Source organism: Podarcis raffonei, chromosome 4, assembly GCF_027172205.1.
Source record: "Podarcis raffonei isolate rPodRaf1 chromosome 4, rPodRaf1.pri, whole genome shotgun sequence".
In the NCBI taxonomy this organism is placed as follows: Eukaryota; Metazoa; Chordata; class Lepidosauria; order Squamata; family Lacertidae; genus Podarcis; species Podarcis raffonei.
In genome coordinates this window covers 60,841,172-60,861,576 of record NC_070605.1, presented here as the reverse complement: position 1 = coordinate 60,861,576, position 20,405 = coordinate 60,841,172, and the positions used below count along the sequence as shown (strand labels likewise).

Below are 20,405 nucleotides of genomic sequence, written 5' to 3'. Positions count from 1 at the left end.
CATAAGGAGTCACAGGCCACATGGAAAAAGTACTAGCCATATAGTAAAAGATTACAATGTTACCTTTGCCAAGCATTTTAGTTTAAGGGTTTTTCCCTGATGCACACACAAATCAAATTCTCCTCTTGTTGGAGCAGAGAAACTTGGGTGCCAAGCCACTTCACACTCTAGATCTTGACAGCCATCTACAACACCTAAATTAATAAAGAAAATGAATATATTACAGCTGCTAAAAATGTAAAGATTATGGAGGGTGACAAGTAATTGGAAAACTTAGCTTAAATCCTGCTCAATGTGAATACACATTGTTAAGAAATACTATTATAGAGTCTGGGCTTCAAAACCACAAAAACTGGCATAGCGTATGAAGTAAAATCTTAACTTGTCAAACTATTCCACATTGATTAAAAATAGGATCTGAATTAATCAGGCAATGCTCCAAAGCCAACCTGTTGTATTTCAAAGACTTAGGCAACTCTGCTAGGTTAGGTAAACGAAGAAGAACAAAAAAAGCCCTCCACCATTTTTATTAGGTGACTGCTGGCCATAGACAGAGGGTAACAAGCCTTTCTGTTTCATTGGCTGCTTTCTGTGGAATGTAGTTCTCACCTTTCCTGATACTTAAAAGCCTTTGATTACCTTGGGGGGGAGGTGGAGACAATAAAAAGGTTGGGTATTCATATTATTCTGCTTAGCAACACAAGCTATAAGATGCTGGACCGCAATCTTAGCTATGTGGTCATGGCTCCAAAAATATTCTGAAAGGCAGCACAGTAATTATGACTGGTTAGTCAACTAAGATGTCATTAAGCAAGTGGCAGCCCTAATTTCGAACAGTTCGTCAGGTTAGTAACTGACCCATGTAGTTAGTGTCAGACCACAATATGGAAGACCAGGGTAGACTTAGCTGGTAGAGCACAAGACTCCTAATGGTAGCGTTGTGGGTTAAAGCTCCACATTGGGCAAAAGATTCCTGCATTGCAAGGGGTTGGACTAGAAGACTCTTGTGGTCCCTTCCAACACTACAACTCTATTAGGACCACCTCTCAGTCTAGCCTATTTCACTGGGTTGCTGCAAGAATAAAATGGGCAGTGGGAGAACCATGTATGCGGCCCTTTGGGGAGAAAGAAAATGTGGTAAGAGAAATAAATAAAAGAGTACCTTAAATACCTGCAAACATATCTGCCTCCAAATTTTGAACAATAAACCTATTCACTTCCATATAGACTTTCCTTTTGCGGAACAGTGGCCAATGTGACAGAGGGCTTCCCCTCGCCCTCCTTCAACACTTTAAATATCAGATTGCAGCATATGCCCATCACATGTTACTTTATTTTATCACTGCTTGAAATAGTCCCATAATATACTCTACCTTGCTCTGGGCATATGGAAAATGCCATTCCTTCATCTGTAATTACAGGCTTCCACGTGAATTTTGCAGGGCAGTTTCTACGATTGTATAGTGTCACTGTTGTTCTAAATCCAGTTTCTGCTAAGTAGCTAAAGGCAGGATTTAAAGTCAGTTCCCTTGTAGACATTTCCAAAGCAACAGGTACTACTAATGCTACCACTAACACATGTCCAGTGTGATGTTGGTTTACTGAATACACGAAAGACCTGTAATGCAGAAGAGATTGCATGTATGATATTAAAATGAAACATGTGATGAAGAAGATCATAAAAACATGTTAATTCAAATATATTTTAAAATACTTAACAAAAGTATATGCTTGTGACCAAATACTGGAGCATCTTAAAAAACTGGGCTTTGTAAATTATAAGACCCCTTTCCAGGGGGTGAAATCAGAAATAGTAATCTATTTTAAAACTTGCATTACTTAAAAGGTGTTTGGATCAAGGGAAAGTTCTTTTAAATAAAATCCAATGCAAATGCTTTTAAGTGTGCATAGGATTGACGCCTAAATGTTATATACACATATACATATACATACATATATATGTGTGTGTGCATGTGTGTAAGACCAGGGCCATAGCTAGGGAGTGGCGAGGTGGACCCCTGCCAGGGGCACAGGCAATTGGGGGGTACAAAATCAGCTAAAAATATGTCCATAAATATAAATATCAATTATTGCCTCATAAGAAATGGTTTTAAATAGAGGGTGAATTGAATAGGTGGAGGGAGGTTGGAGGAGAGGTGGAAAGAAGAGCTAATTTGCCCATGGCTAGGGGGTGCAATCTGGATGGTTCTGCCAGGGGTGCAAGATCACCTAGTTGCGGCTCTGATAGTGATATCAACACAGAACTTTATTTGGTTCCTGTCTTTAAAAACAAGTCATGCCATCTTGTCAAGGCAACATGTATAAAATAATTGTGCAAATATCAGCTTGCTTTTCAATTCACAGTCGTACCTCCCCCCCCTTCCTTTTCTTTGTTAAATTTAAAAATAAAAAAATATTATTTATAAAAAAGACAAAATGCATAAGAACCCTTTCCTCCCTCAGAGTGCTTTACTCAAAAAGTTATTTCCCCCCCCAAAAAAAAAAGTCAAAAAGTTTTACTTTCGAAAGTTTCCCAATTTCTTGTTCTCAAACACAACTGGAATATAAGTCTTCGTAAAAGGTGGAATGACGTGAGACAAAGGGCTGGTCTGTTGCAGTTCCTCACTTTCAATTCCTACTTGTACCCAGATGTGGACTGGGAGATTATTCACCAGATGCATTTTTCTGGTAGATGTAGAACACACACAAACCTCTCCAAAGTCAATGGTAGAGGGGCCTGAAAAAGAATGGAAAGGAGATGTGGCTGCAGAATTTTTAAAAATGGCTTTTTTTCTATTGTGAAGAATTAGGATCAGAATTTATAATTAGTTAATTAATTAATTAATTAATACTATTACCATAGATTTATTTATACCCCAACTTTTTCCTTGACATGGACTCATGACAGCCGACACATAAAAATAAGAACAGCTAAAAATATAGGGGGGAAACAATCCTTATAAAAACAATTCAACACTGATATAGTTGTAATTCTAGCTCTCTATCTATACACACAAACATAAAATATATTAAAATGGCATGGTATGGCCTTTCTTTACAGTCACTATTTTTAAACCAATACATGATTTTTGTCCCTTGTTGTGTTTAAAGGAAGGAGAAACCTTACCAATGAATATTTGATGAAGCTGCTTCGGCGTCAAAATTAAACTACAGTCTTCAATCTCTTGTGGCGAAGTTGGCACAGGGTTAAGCCCATCACCCACCTGTAAAAATGGCCAACAGAATAACCACGTAATATCTAATATAGCTAATAATATCTGAATGTTTTAGGCTTTTGTTCAGATGTATTGAACACAGTCCATAGAATCTGGGTAAGCAAATAAGCAGGAGGGCAAGTTTATGAGAGGAAACATATTCTGTAGGCTGACAGCTCATTTCCAGGCAAACAGGAAGGCAGAAGGCAACACTCACGTGCATGAGATGTTGGGCACTGATTATCGATCAACATTTCAAAAAGAAGTTCACAATACGCACCAAGGGAGCATGGAAAAGCAGGGTGTTTCATGGTTCAACATTCATTATCACAGACCCTACACAAATTGTATATACTTGTACAACCAGTACAACACTATACAACTGCACTGTGTATCTGGGGAGAATGGACAACATCTTCACCAGAGGTGTTATTAATAGTATTAAAAGCTGGAAAAATTAGATTCTCCTGCAAAGGAAACACCACCAGAAGAAGAAAGATACCCAGAACCACAACAAGAAGGCAACACGGGAATATTTAATACACAAAATCTTAATCTTCAGAATTCATTAGGGGGGAAAGAGGCTGCAGCTCTGAGTGTGGAATCCTAGGCACACTTTTCTGGTAGCAATCACACTGAAATTAGCAGGACTGTTGAGGAAACATGGATGGGATGAGGTTACATAATATTTTGAGAAGCTGTAAGTAAGCAAGATCATCTTCAAACATATTTAGCTTACCTCTCTGGCTGAAGTTTTAGATTCCATTTCTGCTAACTGTTGACTAGTTAATAAGCTACTCCTTACACAAGCAACCTCTTCCTCCAATTTCTCCTCCTGTAAAATTTTAACCCTTGGAGATTTCAAGCCTGATGCTGGTTTTAACCCAATATCCACAGGATTATTAAGTGATTTAAAGATCCTATGAGTTGGAAGTATGGAGAAGAAGCGACATTCAGCTATGAAGTAAACACACTGCAAAAAGTTACAACATTTTGAGTACATATTTTGATTAACTGGATTCACTAGAGAGAAATGCAAGCCCTTATATTGAATACTAACCTACACCAAGTTACCTTTTAATTATAAAGCCTGTCACAGTGCATATATTTCAAACATGTCTTCCTCATATTACTTGGCATAGATAGATAGATCTCAGAGTCCAATGCAGTTTGTGGAGGAAAGGAGGGAGGAAAAGTAACCACACATGACAAGACAATTAGCTGACACTGGAGGAAGCAGCTGATCACCAGGGACTGCAATCTGAATTTCTAAATGTCACTCACATGGGATTCATTGTTCTCAAACCCATTCAGGTACGTAGAATTATTCTCAACCTTTAAGTCACATTTCCTATACATTATTCATACTAGGATTTGTAGCTTTTTATAAAAACGAAGAATAAAACTATAGCGCTATAAATCTGGAAAGTGATTGAGCATTTTGGCAGTTTATTTGGAAACAATGTTTACCGAGCAGCTTTTTTATGCAAACGATGCTGTCTTAAACTCTGAAGATAGCTTGCATAGTAATCCTTATTCATTTGCTTTTCCATTTCTTCAAATAGCGTGTAAGAAAACTCTGGATCCACATAACTGTATCTGGCAACCTTTGTGAAAATAGTCCTAAATGTGTGAAAAGAAATGCAGCCTCATTAGAGCAAGAGCCATTTAAATGTGCGCTGGATTCTGAAAACAATTCCACTTTTGCTATATAAATGTGCTATTCATACGTCCATTATTCCACTGATCATTACTAGCATTTGACCTTGCCAAGACAACCCTAACATAGAACTGTTGCAATTTGATATGAAAAAAGGGAAATTGTGGGTTGAGCCCAGAGGTCCACTCTGCATTGGAGGTAGGAGGCAAGTAAGCTATCTTTGCAGATTCCCCCTTCTACTGGGCCTCTTCAAAAGCTGCTCCCAAGAATTGGGGGCCTTTCTGGAGCAGCATGCAGTAGCAGCGGTGGGATGGGCTTCAGAGAGAATATTGCCCCTTTCTCCCCTGAACAGAAGCCCTTTTAGTTTGCACAACCATCATTCTGGAGCCAATCCAATATTAGCAAAATATATTTCAACACAAACAGTAATCACTTGCACTTGAATTAGGGTTCACTATATATTTAATTCACAGGGACAAACATTAAAGGCTACAAAATAAAATATTTAAAATAGCACCGAATGTCACAAGAGATTTCCATTCATGCAATGAATCTTCCCCCTTCCTCTCCTCTTCCCACTGATTAAAATAATCTGGCCTGGGCAGTTAGGGCAGCTATTTGGAACAGATCTGAGGGCACTTGGAGAGTGACATGTGGGAAGAGAGGAAAGGGATGTCCTGTTATACAAGCAAAAACCTGTTGTGCTATACGATGGGCAGTCTTTGATGTCACCTTCAAGGTGATATTTTAATTATTGTTATTGTTCGGGACTGGCTAGATGATGAGGAGGGGTGGGAGGTACCAGCTGGGGAACCCCCAAGGGGAGCCCCAAAGGAGGAAGGCTTGGAGCCCAGTGATTGGTGGTGGTGACAGTGGGACACTGAGGAGAGGTCAGAGGGAGACTGGGGAGAGGAATGGTTGAATGTTGAAGAGAAAACAGGCTTTAATGAGCAAAGGGAGCTTGTGACAGGGAGCAGCTCAGACTCAGAGGCTGAAGAAGATGGGGGGTTCCCTCTGTTGACTCCACAAACACACAGGGCAATCCGTAGGGTGGGGTGGGGCAGAGATTACGGGTTCCCCAAGGTAGTCTGAAGCTGCTTGGGAAACATTCAGCAGAAAATGAGACCTAGAGGAAGTAAAAGGCAGGGACCATCAGTCCTGGCAACTGCTCTATAGTGGCAAGTCCTGTTGGGAGGTATTGCTAAGCTGTATGCCATTTTCTTAAATAAAGAATTAACTACACTGCCTAATTCTGTGTCTTTACTGACCTACATCTGAACCAGCTCTGACGGTTATTAATCATTATCGCTTTTTCAATATTACCTGTAATCCTTATGCAGTTCAGGAGGTCTTATGCTGGCTTGACGATCATTAGGAAAAGCTACCAATGCATTGCTCAGGTGTTTTTTTATCCGGTGGGCATGAATTTGTGTCCGATCTGATTTGAGAAGTGCCACTGGAGCAACATCAGTGGTTTGTTCCACCTTCCTAGCTACAAATACTCCCACTTCATTGGAAATCTGTGGTGTTATACCTTAGTCAGAATTTAAATAAAAATAAATTATATGTGTATCAGATATCATCTTTATTCCTTGAATTGCAGAAAACTCAATTCCAAAACTACATCCCCCCCCCCTAAAAATAAAGGGGTACATTCCTAGACTAGTTTTATAAGTGTGCTTATACGAGTTATTATAAAGGGGCAGCTCAGGACATTTTGCTGCCTGAAGCAAAGAACATGACAACAACCCTCCCATTCCACACAGAGAAGCTGACTGGACTGTGACAGGTGGATTTTACTTCAACACTGCTATCCAGATAATGTCCTCTGCACCTCAGGTTGGAAGCTAGCTTAGGAGTACAGGGCAGGACAGAAAGGATACACAGCTCTATCACCGAGCAAAGAACAATTGGAGGAACAGACAAGCTACATCCCAGCATGTGCCACCTGAGGCAATCGCACAGCACATCAGCAAAATGACCAGGGAGGAAGGAGCAAGGTGATCTCTCCCAAAGTGTGCACATTTGCTCATTCATCCAAAGTCAGTGGGGGGAACTTTTGGCCCTCTAGGGACTCCTGAAGCACAACTCCCTTCAGCCCCAGCCGATGGCCAGGAAGGATTTGAGTTGTAGTTTAGCAGTCACAGTTTCCTCATACCTCATACCTGTGTTAATCCATGGTTTGGCTTAGTATTACATGTGAAAGAGGGCAATGGCGGGGATCAAAGAAGACCACACACATTCTGAATACAACAGGTATGTGTTACCTGACAGAACTCTCAAATTGCTCTTTAAAAGCCTCCATTCAAGCTCAAGAAAAGGGTTTGTCAGTTAGGTCTGGTCCTGACCTTCAAGGTCACTTCTCCACTGGGGCAGGTGTAATGTGCTGGTGGGCAGGCAGATGGGTGAAGAGTTAGAGCCACAGGTGGAGACTAATCAAACACCAGCTCCTCTCAAGAAGCTTTGAGTTTCAACTGGAACACTCAAGGGGGCCCAATTCATTTTCAGGGCATGCAGGAGGCTGCTCACCCATCCCTAGCCACAGGATGACATGTGACTAACTTGCTACTTCACCAATTAATTATCAGAGCATTTGAACCAATTACCATGCCAAAGTCACCAAATACTAGTTCTAACATTTCAGCCTCTGTCTACCATTTGTCTGAATTATCCCACAAAAGAACTGACAGAAATGTAATTTCAAACACGTTAAAATTGTAGCCCCTTTTTCTTACTAACTTACCAAGGTTGGGTTTCAGAACCACTTTATTGGTTACAGAGTTGCACACCCCAGAAAAAATTAAGTATAACTGATGGAAAGGTTTGATCTTCAGTGCTGGTAAGCCATCTTTTTTTGCCACTGGACCAATGATATCTATCACCTGCTTCGCTGTGAAGGTTCCTACGTGACGTGGAATAAATGAAAATAAAATATCCTAAAGACAAAAATAAATAAATACAGACGTTTAGGCATTTTAAAATGTTACATCATGCTCACTCATTGTTTCTTTAAAAAAAAAAACACTAGGATGTTAAATTCCCAGTATTCAAATAAATAGTTTTCATTTCTTGAACTTTAAGTAGTAAAATTCTCTTAAACATCCCTATCCAACTACTTAGGCTTCACAGTCTGTTGACTGCTTCATAGACTATACAGCAAGCATGGTTCCTTACAATGTACTTGAAGACTACAATTCTGTAACCATTTACCCAGGAATAAGCCCACTGAACTTGACAGGATTTGCATCTGAGTAGATGTGTAGAGGCCTGGGAGAGAGAAGTTGAGGAAACAGAGGCCAACGGTTGCCAATGAGCAGAAGGACAAGAGAGGCTCAGGTGGTAGTGAGAAAGTTTCTGTGTGTTGCTAAGATGGCTCAGTAAAAGGGTTCAGCAAAGGAAGGTTCTCACAAAAGGCCGAGTACATGATATTTTGAAGAGAAAGAACTACAGAGAAGAAGGCATCAAGATAGGAGTGGAGTTTGGCAGCAGAATAGGTAGCAAAATAGAAGAGGAAGAGGAAATAAGGGAAGATGCAACCAGATATATGTGGCTTTAGAAATAAGGAAGAGAAGCTTGAAGTTGCTGTGGAGTTTGACAAGTAACCAATGTAAGGAAGAAGGGCAATGACTGCTAATAGAATAGAGTAAAAAGTTGTAACAGGTGCATTCTCATTATATACTCATGGAGGGTTATGGATGGATGGATGGGTTGAAAGAAGGTGGTTATGATAGTTAGCTTTAGCCAGAGAGAAGAGAATGTTTCTCATCTGTGTATGTAAGAGTAAAAGGTGCTTCTTGTGGATAGGAGATAGATAAAGCAACAATTCTGTAACTGCTTTGAAGCAGGAAGACAAGAGAAGCAAAAAGGAGTAAAATTTCATGCATCTCAGAAACAGTCTCTCAATGACAAGGGAGTGTCATTATACATCTTTAGGCGCCAGGCGAAAATGTTCTGCTTCAACTAGGCCTTTGGCTGATTAATATTCTACAGCTTTTTTAATCTGCTTGGGGGGGGAGGGTTCTTATTTTATTTTTGTTCTATTTATTTGGGCTTTTATCTTGTATTTTTATCTTGTGAACCGCCCTGAGCTCTTTGGATGAAGGGTGGTATATAAATTTAGTAAATAAATACTTTAAAAGAAAGCTCTTTTTTTTGTTTTATTTGAAGTAACAATCATTCATGCATGCCATCATTACAGTAATACTGCTTTAGCGGCAACTTAAATTTATGTTATTGTACTATGCAACACTTCACAATATAAAGCATTTTGAAAGTTAACTACATATATGCTGCATAAGATGAAAGAAAAATACAAAACAGTACCTGTGTAGACTTTGCTTTTACTTTTCCCTTTTCAGGACAAATATTATAATGTGCAATCTTACGAAAAGCAAATGATACTGGAAGAATATCACATTCATTTTTGAGCGTGCAAACAATATCTGTATGTTCACCCATGTAACACTCCACAAAATTAACAACTGGTCCTGGTTTGAATGTCAGAATGACTGGAAGCCCTGAGCCTATCAAACCCAACTCAACCTGATGACGATTCTTCTCTGTAAAAAGCATTGAGATAAAAGGATATGCTATTATTTACAGCCGAAAGACAGATAATATAGCAACCAATTTACTTATAGACCATGAAAGACTGTCTTCATATAATTTGCCCCCATTTTATATGATAAAGTCATACATGTATCAATGTACAGTCTACCTCCTGAAATTTCAGGCAAGACACATTGTATGATAAATGTACATAAAATGCCCTATTGTAATCAGATTTTTTTTAAAAAAAAGATGACGCAAAATCATCATAAAAGCCCAGCCTAGCTTCCAAAAGTCATTGCTTTCTGAACATACATGGGCTCAAAATTTGACTAGTATCCAGGATAGATTGTTGTTGTGGGCAGCCACCAAGCATGAGAAATTGGTGAAAACACCTGGGGAAATTCCACATACTATTACAGACCCCAAACATATGAGTCAGATTCCTGCAGGATAACCAGCCCTTCAGCCAGAAATCAGTGGCACTGAAGTAAGGAAGTGGAAAACCTATCAGGTTCTGGAGGTCTGCCTTGTCATGCTAAACCTAACCAGAAATCCTTATATGGTAAGAATAATGTATGATGTCATTACTGCATGCTGGTACCTAGCAGCCACTACACCTTCTGCAGCCAGCACAGAATTAATTGGGATCTCTCAGTCATCCCTAAGAAGTCATCAAAGGAGGAGAGATAGCAAGGTATGCCTGATCCCTGACATGCAGGCCACAGAAGGTGCCGAGACCCTGAATTATTCAAGCTGTGCACAGAGATTCCACCTCACCCCTACCCAAGCCTTACTCTCAGAAATTGCCATGGGGATCCTTTCTCAGAGTGAAACATTTTTGGTGAGCTGGCCTTCATCACAGCAAAACGTGGCAGAGGCACAGGCCATCTTGCCCAAAATGTCTTACTTTGAGGAAGGACGCCCTTGGCCCTTTGTCTGAGTGAGGCTCAGGCAGGGAAGAGGTAGAGGTGGAAAGCCTTGCCTCTTCAGGGAGCCAACCAGCCCAAGGATGGAGTGAGTGGGGGACCAGGGAACTAATTTGTTGTTGCTTCACTCTTGCCACCTAAAACAAGCCTCAAGGTATGTAATTCACACCTTCTTATTACATGCAGAGGTAGGAGTTTTCCAATTAACTTAGGTATTCAAATTATAGATTATTTTACGCAAACCCCATTACCCTTCCTGGAAATTTATAGAGGGAAAAGTACAGTTCTAATTCCATTCCATTTATTCAGTATTTATAAATGCCATACCATCTGTAGGTCTGTCACCACCAGCCACTGCTTCCAAGAAGTCATTTTTGCTTCCTATAGCTTCAAATTTCAGAAAGAGAGCATAATCTTGCCTTGGTGGAGTTTTGCCAAGGTCCCCCCTGTCCCTTTTCACCATTCTGAAAAATTCACAATTACATTTATGTTTCTAAGCGCGGAGGGAGAATATATGCTGTTAATGTCTTAACAAGTTTAAACAGAAAAATTAGAGCAATTAAGGTTTCTTATGCAACATCAATATAGCAACACTAATTAACGGGGTGTTTCTACAGGGTCATTACCTCACTCACTGTGCAAGATAATAAATACTTGGTTCTTGACTTCTCACTTGTCACTATGCTAAGAATGTTCCCTATGTACCAACTTCCAAATCATCTAAATATACAACTCTTTTCACAACGCTCCATGTGAATTGATACCACCCCCCTGCCCATTCAGCCTAGTTGCTGCTGTCACAACCCTTGAGCCTGCATAGCTTCCAATAATTCCAACTGCACCTCTTGTATTACACTTTCCCCCCCAATTTTTCCTCTGGCCTCAGCTAGGCAACTGAGACAAGAAGTGATTGGTCTCCAGACAGGGTATACCCTTTCCTGTCACCCACTGCAGCTAAAAGAGGGCATTCATACCCCATATTTTCTTTGAAAACAGAAACCTTTCCCATAACTAGGAGAACAGTTAGTCAAAATAAGTTAATTACAAAAGTTAGAGGAGTGCTTTTTCAGCTATGAATGAATCCTATATCAAAAAGAGAGGAGTGTATCATATTTGGGGTCAATTTCTAGTAATTTTAATCACACACACACACATATATATAGACACAAACACACACACACACATATGTATCATATATATTTTTATATATTGTTGTGTACTGCCCTGAGATCTAAAGGTATGGGGGTGGTATACAAATTTAATAAATAATATCATTAAGTTCACATTCCATGCTTACTTTGGGCTAAAACAAATAGAGATCATCATTTTCTGATCAGGCTGTAATGTTCCTTCATTGGGAATGCAGGCAATTAGAGCGGAAACATCTTGTTCTGCTTTTCCATCAGTGTAATGTAAATCTCTTAAAACAGCATTGGTACTCTTCTGAATATCTGTGCCCTGTAAGACAAAGTGAGGTATAAAATATAGTAAAAGCCACTCAGTTTTCTCAGTTCTTAATGCTGGGCTTTTCAGAAAAAAGAAAAAAGCAGAAAAACATTATGCATATTGAATAAGCCTAGATTGTATTATATAGAAAAGCAATAAAAATAAAATATCACAGTCTAATACGGAAAGAGTGGCAAGGAAAAACTGCCATTATGTGAAAGAAACTTGTCCCTAGCACTAGATCACTCCTTGTTTGTATTTATTAGACATAACTGGTATAATATAGCTTATTTTTTTAAAAAAGTAAGAACTTTCTACAGAATTATTATGCCCTAGCAAATATGCATCTTTCTGACAGGTGGAGTATGTGGAGTTGGAAGGCCCTTACACTGCAGGAACCCTGAGAGGATGCAGTTTGTGCTTACACAAAAAGATGCATTAGAATTTCCCCATGGAGTCCTTTGGTGTATTCACAATGCTGCCTTGTTGTTGTCATTTAGTCGTGTCCGACTCTTTGTGACCCCATGGACCAGAGCACGCCAGGCACTCCTGTCTTCCACTGCCTCCCGCAGTTTGGTCAAATTCATGCTAGTAGCTTCGAGAACACTGTCCAACCATCTCGTCCTCTGCCGTCCCCTTCTCCTTGTGCCCTCAACTTTTCCCCACACCAGGGTCTTCTCCAGGGAGTCTTCTCTTCTCATGAGGTGGCCAAAGTATTGGAGCCTCAGCTTCACGATCTGTCCTTCCAGTGAGCACTCAGGGCTGATTTCCTTAGAGTGCAGTAAAATTGTTTTTTCCTCTGGTACCTTTCATAGCTCTTTCCCCCTTAGCTGTTCACAGCAGCAGACTTCATTTTATTTCACCGGGGGTGTTGACAGGCAGGGATGCTTTATCCTATGCAAAGGTGTTCACACTTTGCTTGGAGATAAATTAGGAGTGACTTAAGGACCCCAATTGGTGTGAAGCTGGTTTATTTATTTATTACTTATTTGTTGCATTTCTATCCCACCTTTTTCTCTAGAGAGCTCAAGGTGGCATACAAGGTTCTCCCTGTCCTCATTTAATCCCCACAAAACTTTGATCTCCCAGGTTCTAGTCCAACACTAACCACTACACCACACTGGTTCTCCTACACACATGTTGGGAAACAACACATCAAATAGTAATAACAAAGTACAGAATATATGTCCATTTTAGATGACATCACATGAACATCAATGAAAAGTCCAACACAGGAAACACAATAAGCACACAGTAAACAGGAGTAAACACAGGCCTTGTTGACAGAGGCCAAGCCACACAGCGTAAGGGTAATGGAAAAGGTTTGGTTCTATCACAACATTAGGCCCAAATGCAGTGCTATATTTTTCCACACACAAGTGTTTTATTTATTCTTTCTCCCTTTCAACTTAATGATCACTTCCCATAAAGCAGCCTGAAGCTATTTAACAATAAACACACATATTGGAAACCATGTCAAGTCCAATACAGATAAGAATAAAAATGTCCACTTAAAAGGCTTTAGAAAGAAAGTAGGTCTTCAATAGACACCAAAAAGAGAACAGAAATGGTAAGTGGTAGGCGTTCGAAAGGGTAGGTGCCACCACACCTAATACTAACATTGTATAGAATAACCCTTTTGATGAGATTACATCTTCAAGAGGCCCTCTCCTGCACAGCACAGTCATCAGTTGGGCACATAAGGATGAGATGGTATACTACTACTACTATTTACCCACCTTTCAGAGATGGCACACATTTGCAATGCACATTCTTCTTGTTATTCATACTACAGTGTGACACAATGCTGTGAGAGCTGGTGTCAGTTCTATCCCTGCCCTTGGTATTAGGTGTCTGCAGAACCCCAGGTGGTCTCTTGTCCGTAGTGGGAAAGTTACTCAAAGAATTCCACTGCCATCTTGCATCCCAGGACTCCACTCTCTTTTTGCTATATACTCCCTTCTTCCTCAGTCTCTCATAATGTATATTCCACCTGACCCCATCTTTCCTTATACAGTTCTTCTGTTGATGCCCCTTGTAGTTTCCTTTCCTGCTAGCTTTTTCACCCTTCTCTCTTTCTGTCGAGCCACTAGGGATGGCAGCCCCAGACCCTTCTGTCCTATTCCTCTTTCTCCTTCTTGTGAGAAACTGAGCCACGTCTTTTCCCTCTACCTACTTCTTCTTGTTCGCTCATGAATCTCTCCTCGTCCTCCAGAGCGCCCTGGTTTCTCTGCTTCTATGTTTTTCTTCTGTTACTTCCATCCCCTTCCATCTTCTTCCCTGTGAGACCTGGCTTAAACACTCCCACATGCTGACCTCAATGCTCTTTGTATCCTTCCACCCGCACAGTTGGAAGAGATACATATAGACAAGAAAAACACACAATATTGACCAAAAGAAAAACTCTCTTCTACAAGACTACAACTATGGAAGGGAAACCCTGCTGCAAAACAGACAGAAAAGCAGGAGCAAAGTCATCAGGTTTCCTTACATTTGAAAAGCTTTTTAAAAATAATTCAAAAAAGGTTTCCTTACCATCTCTCCACCAACAGCATTGTCTTGCAGGATTGCCACCCAATCCATGGGCTCTGGGCTTTTATTATGAAGAAGAACTTCTTCAGTCTTGGTGGTTCCAAAATAGACACATCCAAAATTGACACATTTTATTTTGTTTGATGGAGGCACACCCAAAAGCTCAAGAATTTGCTCCACTATATTGGCTTTGATGATTATCTGAGCTTTGGGCCGTCCCTGCAATTTCACACTTTTGAGTAAACAACAGGTAAGAAGGAACAAAAGGGGAAAATATGAACAGTTAAGAACTGTGTTACAATAGTGCATTAATCTTATGAACTCAGTATTTTACTAGAGCATTTGTACAACACACATATCTATAGTTGAAACTTATAGAAGCTGCCTATTTCTACCATTCCAAGCTGGGTTGAAAGACAGATTATTTTACTGGGAGACTAATGGTGGAACCTGCCTGTGTCACTAATATATTAAACATATTTACAGCTTCAGTGCTTCCTGTCAGAGTAGACAGTGGTATCAGTGTCACACAACATTCTGGGCAGAAGGAAGACTGCAACTTACATGGCTGTCTCATTAATTGTTCTGGGTACATCTGTACAAATCTCCATATTAATCAACTGTTCTGATCGGGGTTCCACCACTCCACTGGTTGGTGATATCAAAATGGAGACATTTCCTTTGTATTTTATAGCAAATGTACCTACAAAATATATAAGCAATATTGTGCATTGCATGTAAAATTAACTATTTCCACTCTGATACATGGTAGCACAAAATGTGGGCAGAGATGCACTTTACTTCCACACCTATCTTCACATAGCAGCGCGCTTCTCCCTGCCGCCAGCCCCACAAGCTCCAGGGACAGCGGGGAGGCGCAGCGCGCCTTCCCACTGTCCCCCCACCTGGTTTGGGCTTCAGGCAAATATCTGCAAGCCGTGGGAGCCTGGCGGGAAGTCGCGCCGGTCTCCCAAGGCTTGCGGAGAGCTGCCTGTTCTGGGGGCTGGGGTCGGGGGAAGCTCAGGCTTCCCCCACCCCAGCCCCGCACCTGGGGGGAAATAATTTCCCCCCAAAAAAAAAAACCTAGGTGCGTCCTATGGAGCGAAAAATACGGTACATTACATCTGCCTAACATGCTGAAAGTAAGTCCATTGGTGGGATCCCCACCAGCTGACCCCAGCAGAAACCCCCAAAACAGGGCATTCAGAGGAATCCTAAGTCAGTTTTACAGCTGTTGCCAGAAGACATAGATCTCAAACCAGACCTGATCACTGTGCTTGCCTAGAGCTGGTGCAAAGACCAGGCCCAGTCATATTGCCCTTCACTTTCTGCACCGTGAATGGCAGGGCTGTGAAGGTGGCAAGAGCTCCACAGAACCACCACAGTAGGCTTGGATTGCACCCTTAGCCACAGACTGCAAGTCAAATCACAAGCATGACATGTGGAAGCAGCAACTTGAATTCTGCCCAGTAATGTAGGCAGATATACCTATTTCTCTGTCTTCGCTATCCCAAAATACAATGACATGCTCCCAAAATTTTAAAAATTAATGGAAAATGAGGAAGGAGAGAAAAACCGTTTTGCTACCTTTGTCTACCAAAATGTGACACCATCTAGGGCGGTAGCTTTCCCAGAACTTGATAACCCTAGTTTGACGTGTCTAAGAACTGTGAGACAAAAATGAATATTTCATTATACAGTGGTACCTCTGGTTACGTACTTAATTCGTTCCGGAGATCCGTTCTTAAGCTGAAACTGTTCTTAACCTAAAGCACCACTTTAGCTAATGGGGCCTCCCGCTGCTGCTGCACCGCCGCTACGCAATTTCTGTTCTCATCCTGAAACAAAGTTCTTATCCCGAGGTACTATTTCTGGGTTAGCGGAGTCTGTAACTTGAAGCGTATGTAACCCGAGGTACCACTGTATACTGTAGTTAGGAAACCCATCAATATACCATGTTAACAGAAAAGGAATCTGGTATAATTTGCTACAAAGAAAATATTTACCTGGAGATGATCCATAGTTAGTAATTTTTAGATTTTTATTAATTACGTTACTGTTTGCAATCGCTGTGCCAAAATCTATCTCAGGTTCAATTTCTAGGCAGCAGCATGGGATTAATCTGGAAAACAATTGCACTTTTAATTGGCTTTCTGGCATTACTTTGTTGGCTGCATTTTTTAAAGATGCTTTAGGAAAGAAAGCTTTCCTCCCATTTTCAACACACAGAGAATTTAATTATGTAATCTAATTTAGCAGCAACATCAGCAAACATAAGAGGTTTATTAAAATGTCATTTTGCTTTCTTAATTATTGGAACTTAAGGACAATTTAATCACATTGAGTTGCAACTATATTTTTAATTAGCTTGAACATCTTTGTTTCATCAAATTATAAATTCTTAAAATGGATCTGGTCTACTTACGCTTAAGAAAAAAACACTGATCACAATTTAATATACAATGAGTACACTGGAATACCCCAACAATTTTATAACATTATAAAAGTTTCAACATTGTATGAGCTCATGATGACTGCTGTAACAGACATTCAGTACAAGAAAGTAAGAGAAAAAGATAAAATCACAGTAAGAACAATATAATTTGGGCTGAAAATCCCATATGCACTTGCCTGAAAACAAGCACTGCTGAGACTCAGTAGAACTTACTTCTAAGTAAACATGGATTAGTTCACATTACAAATCATGACTAATTTTGCATAGAATGTGCCCATTATATAGCCTAGCAGCAAAACATCACTGAGTCCTAAATCTCACTCTTATAATACATTTTGGTAAAGAGCTAACAAAACAAAATGGAAAGATTAAAAATCTAGTGGCAGGTATGAATAAGGATAGCAAACTGTCCAGAGTTAAACCTTGAGGGTGCTCCATGAACCATTTCTTCTGGAGGTGAACGTTTCCTTTATAGCCCAAAGCACTTTATACTATAGGATGTTTAACTACCTGGTCAACTTTAGTTACTTCATTTATACTATTGTGATGCATTATACATGGAGCTGCCTCTGAAGACAGTTCAAAACTGCAGTTAGTTAAGAATATAACTGCTAGTCTGCTAATTAGAACTAAAAATTAGAAACATATTATGGTGGTGCTTTGCTAACAGCACTGGTGCCCTACTTTATTTCTAGGCCCAATTCAAAGCGCTAGTTTTGACCTTTAGAGCTTGATAGATCTTCACAGCTTGGTAGATCCAGCATGGAAGAAAAGCAGGACACAAATGAAATAGTACAAATACAAAATACAAAAAATTATACAGATATAAATAAAAAAAGCAGCACAACAAAGGGTTAATAGTACTGCAGCCTGGGTCAAAACTCATCACTGAACTGGTAGAGCCACTCCCGCAACAGTAGCATAATTCCTAAGGATGTCAGTATCATACCTGATAGACTCCCTGCACCCAGACCAGAACAGCATCACTAGCTTCTGCTCATGGAGTGATACTAGCATCACTCCACCAGTGCAGAGCTCCTTGTTCCACTGAGAGGGCAGGTGACTTATAGCCCCAAAATACAGTACTATGGGGCAGGGAGGGGCTGAGGCAACACAGGGCCTACTGGATCCTAAGACAGCTCCACTAACACCCCTTGACAGCAGCAGACCTAATCACTAAGTCAGCTCCAAGGTGGCATAGAGCATACTTTTGCTTGCCCCCTCCCGCTTTCTGGTTCTAACCAAGTGAGCAATGCAAATGTGTTGGTGGCTCTTACAATGCAAACCCGTGTTGGTGGACACTGGTTTGGATTGTGCTATTAATTAATGCATTTAATAATAATAATTTATTATTTATACCCCACCCATCTGACTGGGCTTCCCCAGCCACTCTGGGCACCTTCCAACCAAATATTAAAATACAGTAATACATCAAACATTAAAAGCGTCCCTAACAGGGCTGCCTTCAGATGTCTTCTAAAAGTTTGGTAGTTGTTGTTCTCTTTGACATCTGTAACATCATTAAAAAAGTTAAAAAGCACTAATCTAGTAATAAACATCAGTCAAGTGGCAACACTATGTCACAAAGAGTAAAATTGGAGCATTATCATTTTAATAAAATAAATAGCCCATGCAAGCTGTTATTAGGGCTAAGAGAGAAATGTCTATTGGCATCAGTTTAAGTTTTCCTCTCAGAGTACAGGGGGCAGTGTTGGATTTTTTGCCAGAATCATGGTCTTCATCCTGTTTACACACCTACAGCTATTTGTTGTTGTTTTTTCAAACTATGGACATTAATTGGTTACAAGCAATTAGTATGTAGATCGGCCCTTAAGGCCACTTCACTCATAACAATTTTAAGTCACAATAATCATATGGAGGAAATTTCACCTTGTTTTAACAAAAGTTAACTAGTGGAGCAATACTGTACGCTGAAATGCCATACCCTATTAGAGGAATCTCAATTATCTTTTTTCCTATGTGAAGGAGTAACCTGTCCTGAAGGTCTATCTCTTTATCAGGATGATATTCCACAATGGCTGTTATGTGAAGCCCAGAAGCAACAGAGTTCTTTTGATTTTCCACAATTAGTTTGAACTGCAAGAGAAGAAGAAGAAATAAACCATTCGATTTCCAATTCAACTGTCATTTGATTTCAGCAGGATCATACAGTATATTCATTGCCCATCCATGAAATATATTTTGCTGGAAGCCGCCAGAGAGGCTGGAGCAACCCAGTCAGATTGGGGTGAGGCATATAAATAATAAAATTATTATTATTATCATGATTGACAAGTGATGGGCTTTGATTCAAAACACTATTCAGTAACTCTCCAGTGGCAAACGCTCTGCCTCTGAGTTTGTTTGGTTTTATTTAACGCCTATTTGATCTGCCAAGATTTACATTGTTACGAACCTGGAGAGGGGTGTTTTGTTTTTTTTTTGCAACAAGTGAAGCAGCAAAGGGGAATGGAGGGAGGGGAAAGTGCAGGATGGGGACGTGGACACTACTAACAGTAGCCTCAGAAGGAGGAGGAGCGTTGCGAAGGGTGCAAAGGAGCATTTTTAAAGGGGAAGGCGGGGGTTTCAAGGGCCAGTTCTGGGCTCCCCACCTGAGGTTGTTCCGGAGGCATTAAGCGAAGAAGGCAGCTGTGAGACTGCAGGTTCTGGATGCTCAGCAGCGCCCGGTAGCGCCCTCCGGGCACCGCGTCCACGAAGCGCACCTCGGACGGCGTAATGCGCACCCCGGCTACGTGCCACGAGGCTGCGGGAGCCTCCATTATCCTTCCGCAGCCGCCGCCGCAGCCACCCTCCTGCTCGCTGCCCCGGGAACTCATGGCAGCCTTCTGGCTAAGCCAGCGCCCAGCCTGGAGCGTCCCTGTCTCCAAGGCGACTCGAGCTTCCTTCCGCACGCCGCAGCTTGGCAACGGTCACCTAGCAACGGGACTGGCGCTGTTGATTGGAGGCGAGGCTTCGAACGTTCCGAGGCCTGTGGCGGAAGCTTCCTTGCTTACCATAGAGAGACGGGAGCGTACAGTGGAGTTGTGCTGATGTTAACCCAGCAAAGGAGTGTGTCAAGTCAGAAATGCAAAAATGACTTTATTAGGGCAGTGGCCACTACGGCTGAATGCATAACAAAAAGGCTTTGCTGCGTTGTTGTTGTTGTTATTCCTCATCATCATAATCATTTTTAATTTGTATACCGCCTTTCTATCTTAGAATACTCAAGGCGGTTTACAAGCTGAAGAAACAAAAAAATGTACATGTTATAACAATCTAATGCAATGCAAAAATGTGATAATAAAACATAACTTTAAAATAGGCAACCTCCATCAAAAAAGTAACATTCAACAATCATTACAATAGTATAAATTAATAATACCAACGTATAAAAGTTAAACAGAAATCCACTCAACAGTTACAATAATATCTAAACTATAATCAATAAAACAATGGCAAGCCACAGTACATAAAACAATACAATACACATTAAGAAGCAGAGAGTGGGGCAAGGCAAGTGGAAGGAGGCCTTGCCTGATGGAGTCTCTCCCCTCAGTTCTTCCTCCAGGCACAGTTCTTCTTCTATTGAAATCCTGTTGTTGTTTTCCCCGCTTCCTAGC

The 20,405-nt window shown here is 40.7% G+C and overlaps 1 protein-coding gene across 4 annotated transcripts in view; it reads right to left on the bottom strand.

Annotated features, from left to right (window-relative positions):
- Positions 1–19,580, bottom strand: part of CFAP47 (cilia and flagella associated protein 47) — a 183,807-nt gene extending 164,227 nt beyond the window's left edge. For 3 of the 4 annotated variants that reach the window (XM_053386956.1, XM_053386957.1, XM_053386959.1), the window contains exons 1-16: positions 19,398–19,580; positions 18,731–18,882; positions 16,337–16,452; positions 14,895–15,033; positions 14,334–14,562; positions 11,650–11,810; positions 10,680–10,816; positions 9,199–9,434; positions 7,619–7,811; positions 6,199–6,409; positions 4,686–4,838; positions 3,955–4,135; positions 3,128–3,224; positions 2,521–2,737; positions 1,374–1,618; positions 64–194 (exon numbers count right to left, since the gene is read on the bottom strand). In XM_053386956.1, coding sequence (XP_053242931.1) covers positions 64–194; positions 1,374–1,618; positions 2,521–2,737; positions 3,128–3,224; positions 3,955–4,135; positions 4,686–4,838; positions 6,199–6,409; positions 7,619–7,811; positions 9,199–9,434; positions 10,680–10,816; positions 11,650–11,810; positions 14,334–14,562; positions 14,895–15,033; positions 16,337–16,452; positions 18,731–18,882; positions 19,398–19,565 — 2,766 coding nt within the window. In that variant the 5' untranslated portion in view covers positions 19,566–19,580. The remainder of the gene's footprint in view (positions 1–63; positions 195–1,373; positions 1,619–2,520; positions 2,738–3,127; positions 3,225–3,954; positions 4,136–4,685; positions 4,839–6,198; positions 6,410–7,618; positions 7,812–9,198; positions 9,435–10,679; positions 10,817–11,649; positions 11,811–14,333; positions 14,563–14,894; positions 15,034–16,336; positions 16,453–18,730; positions 18,883–19,397) is intronic. The other variant, XM_053386958.1, reaches the window with a different exon arrangement.
- Positions 19,581–20,405: the final 825 nt, after the last annotated feature.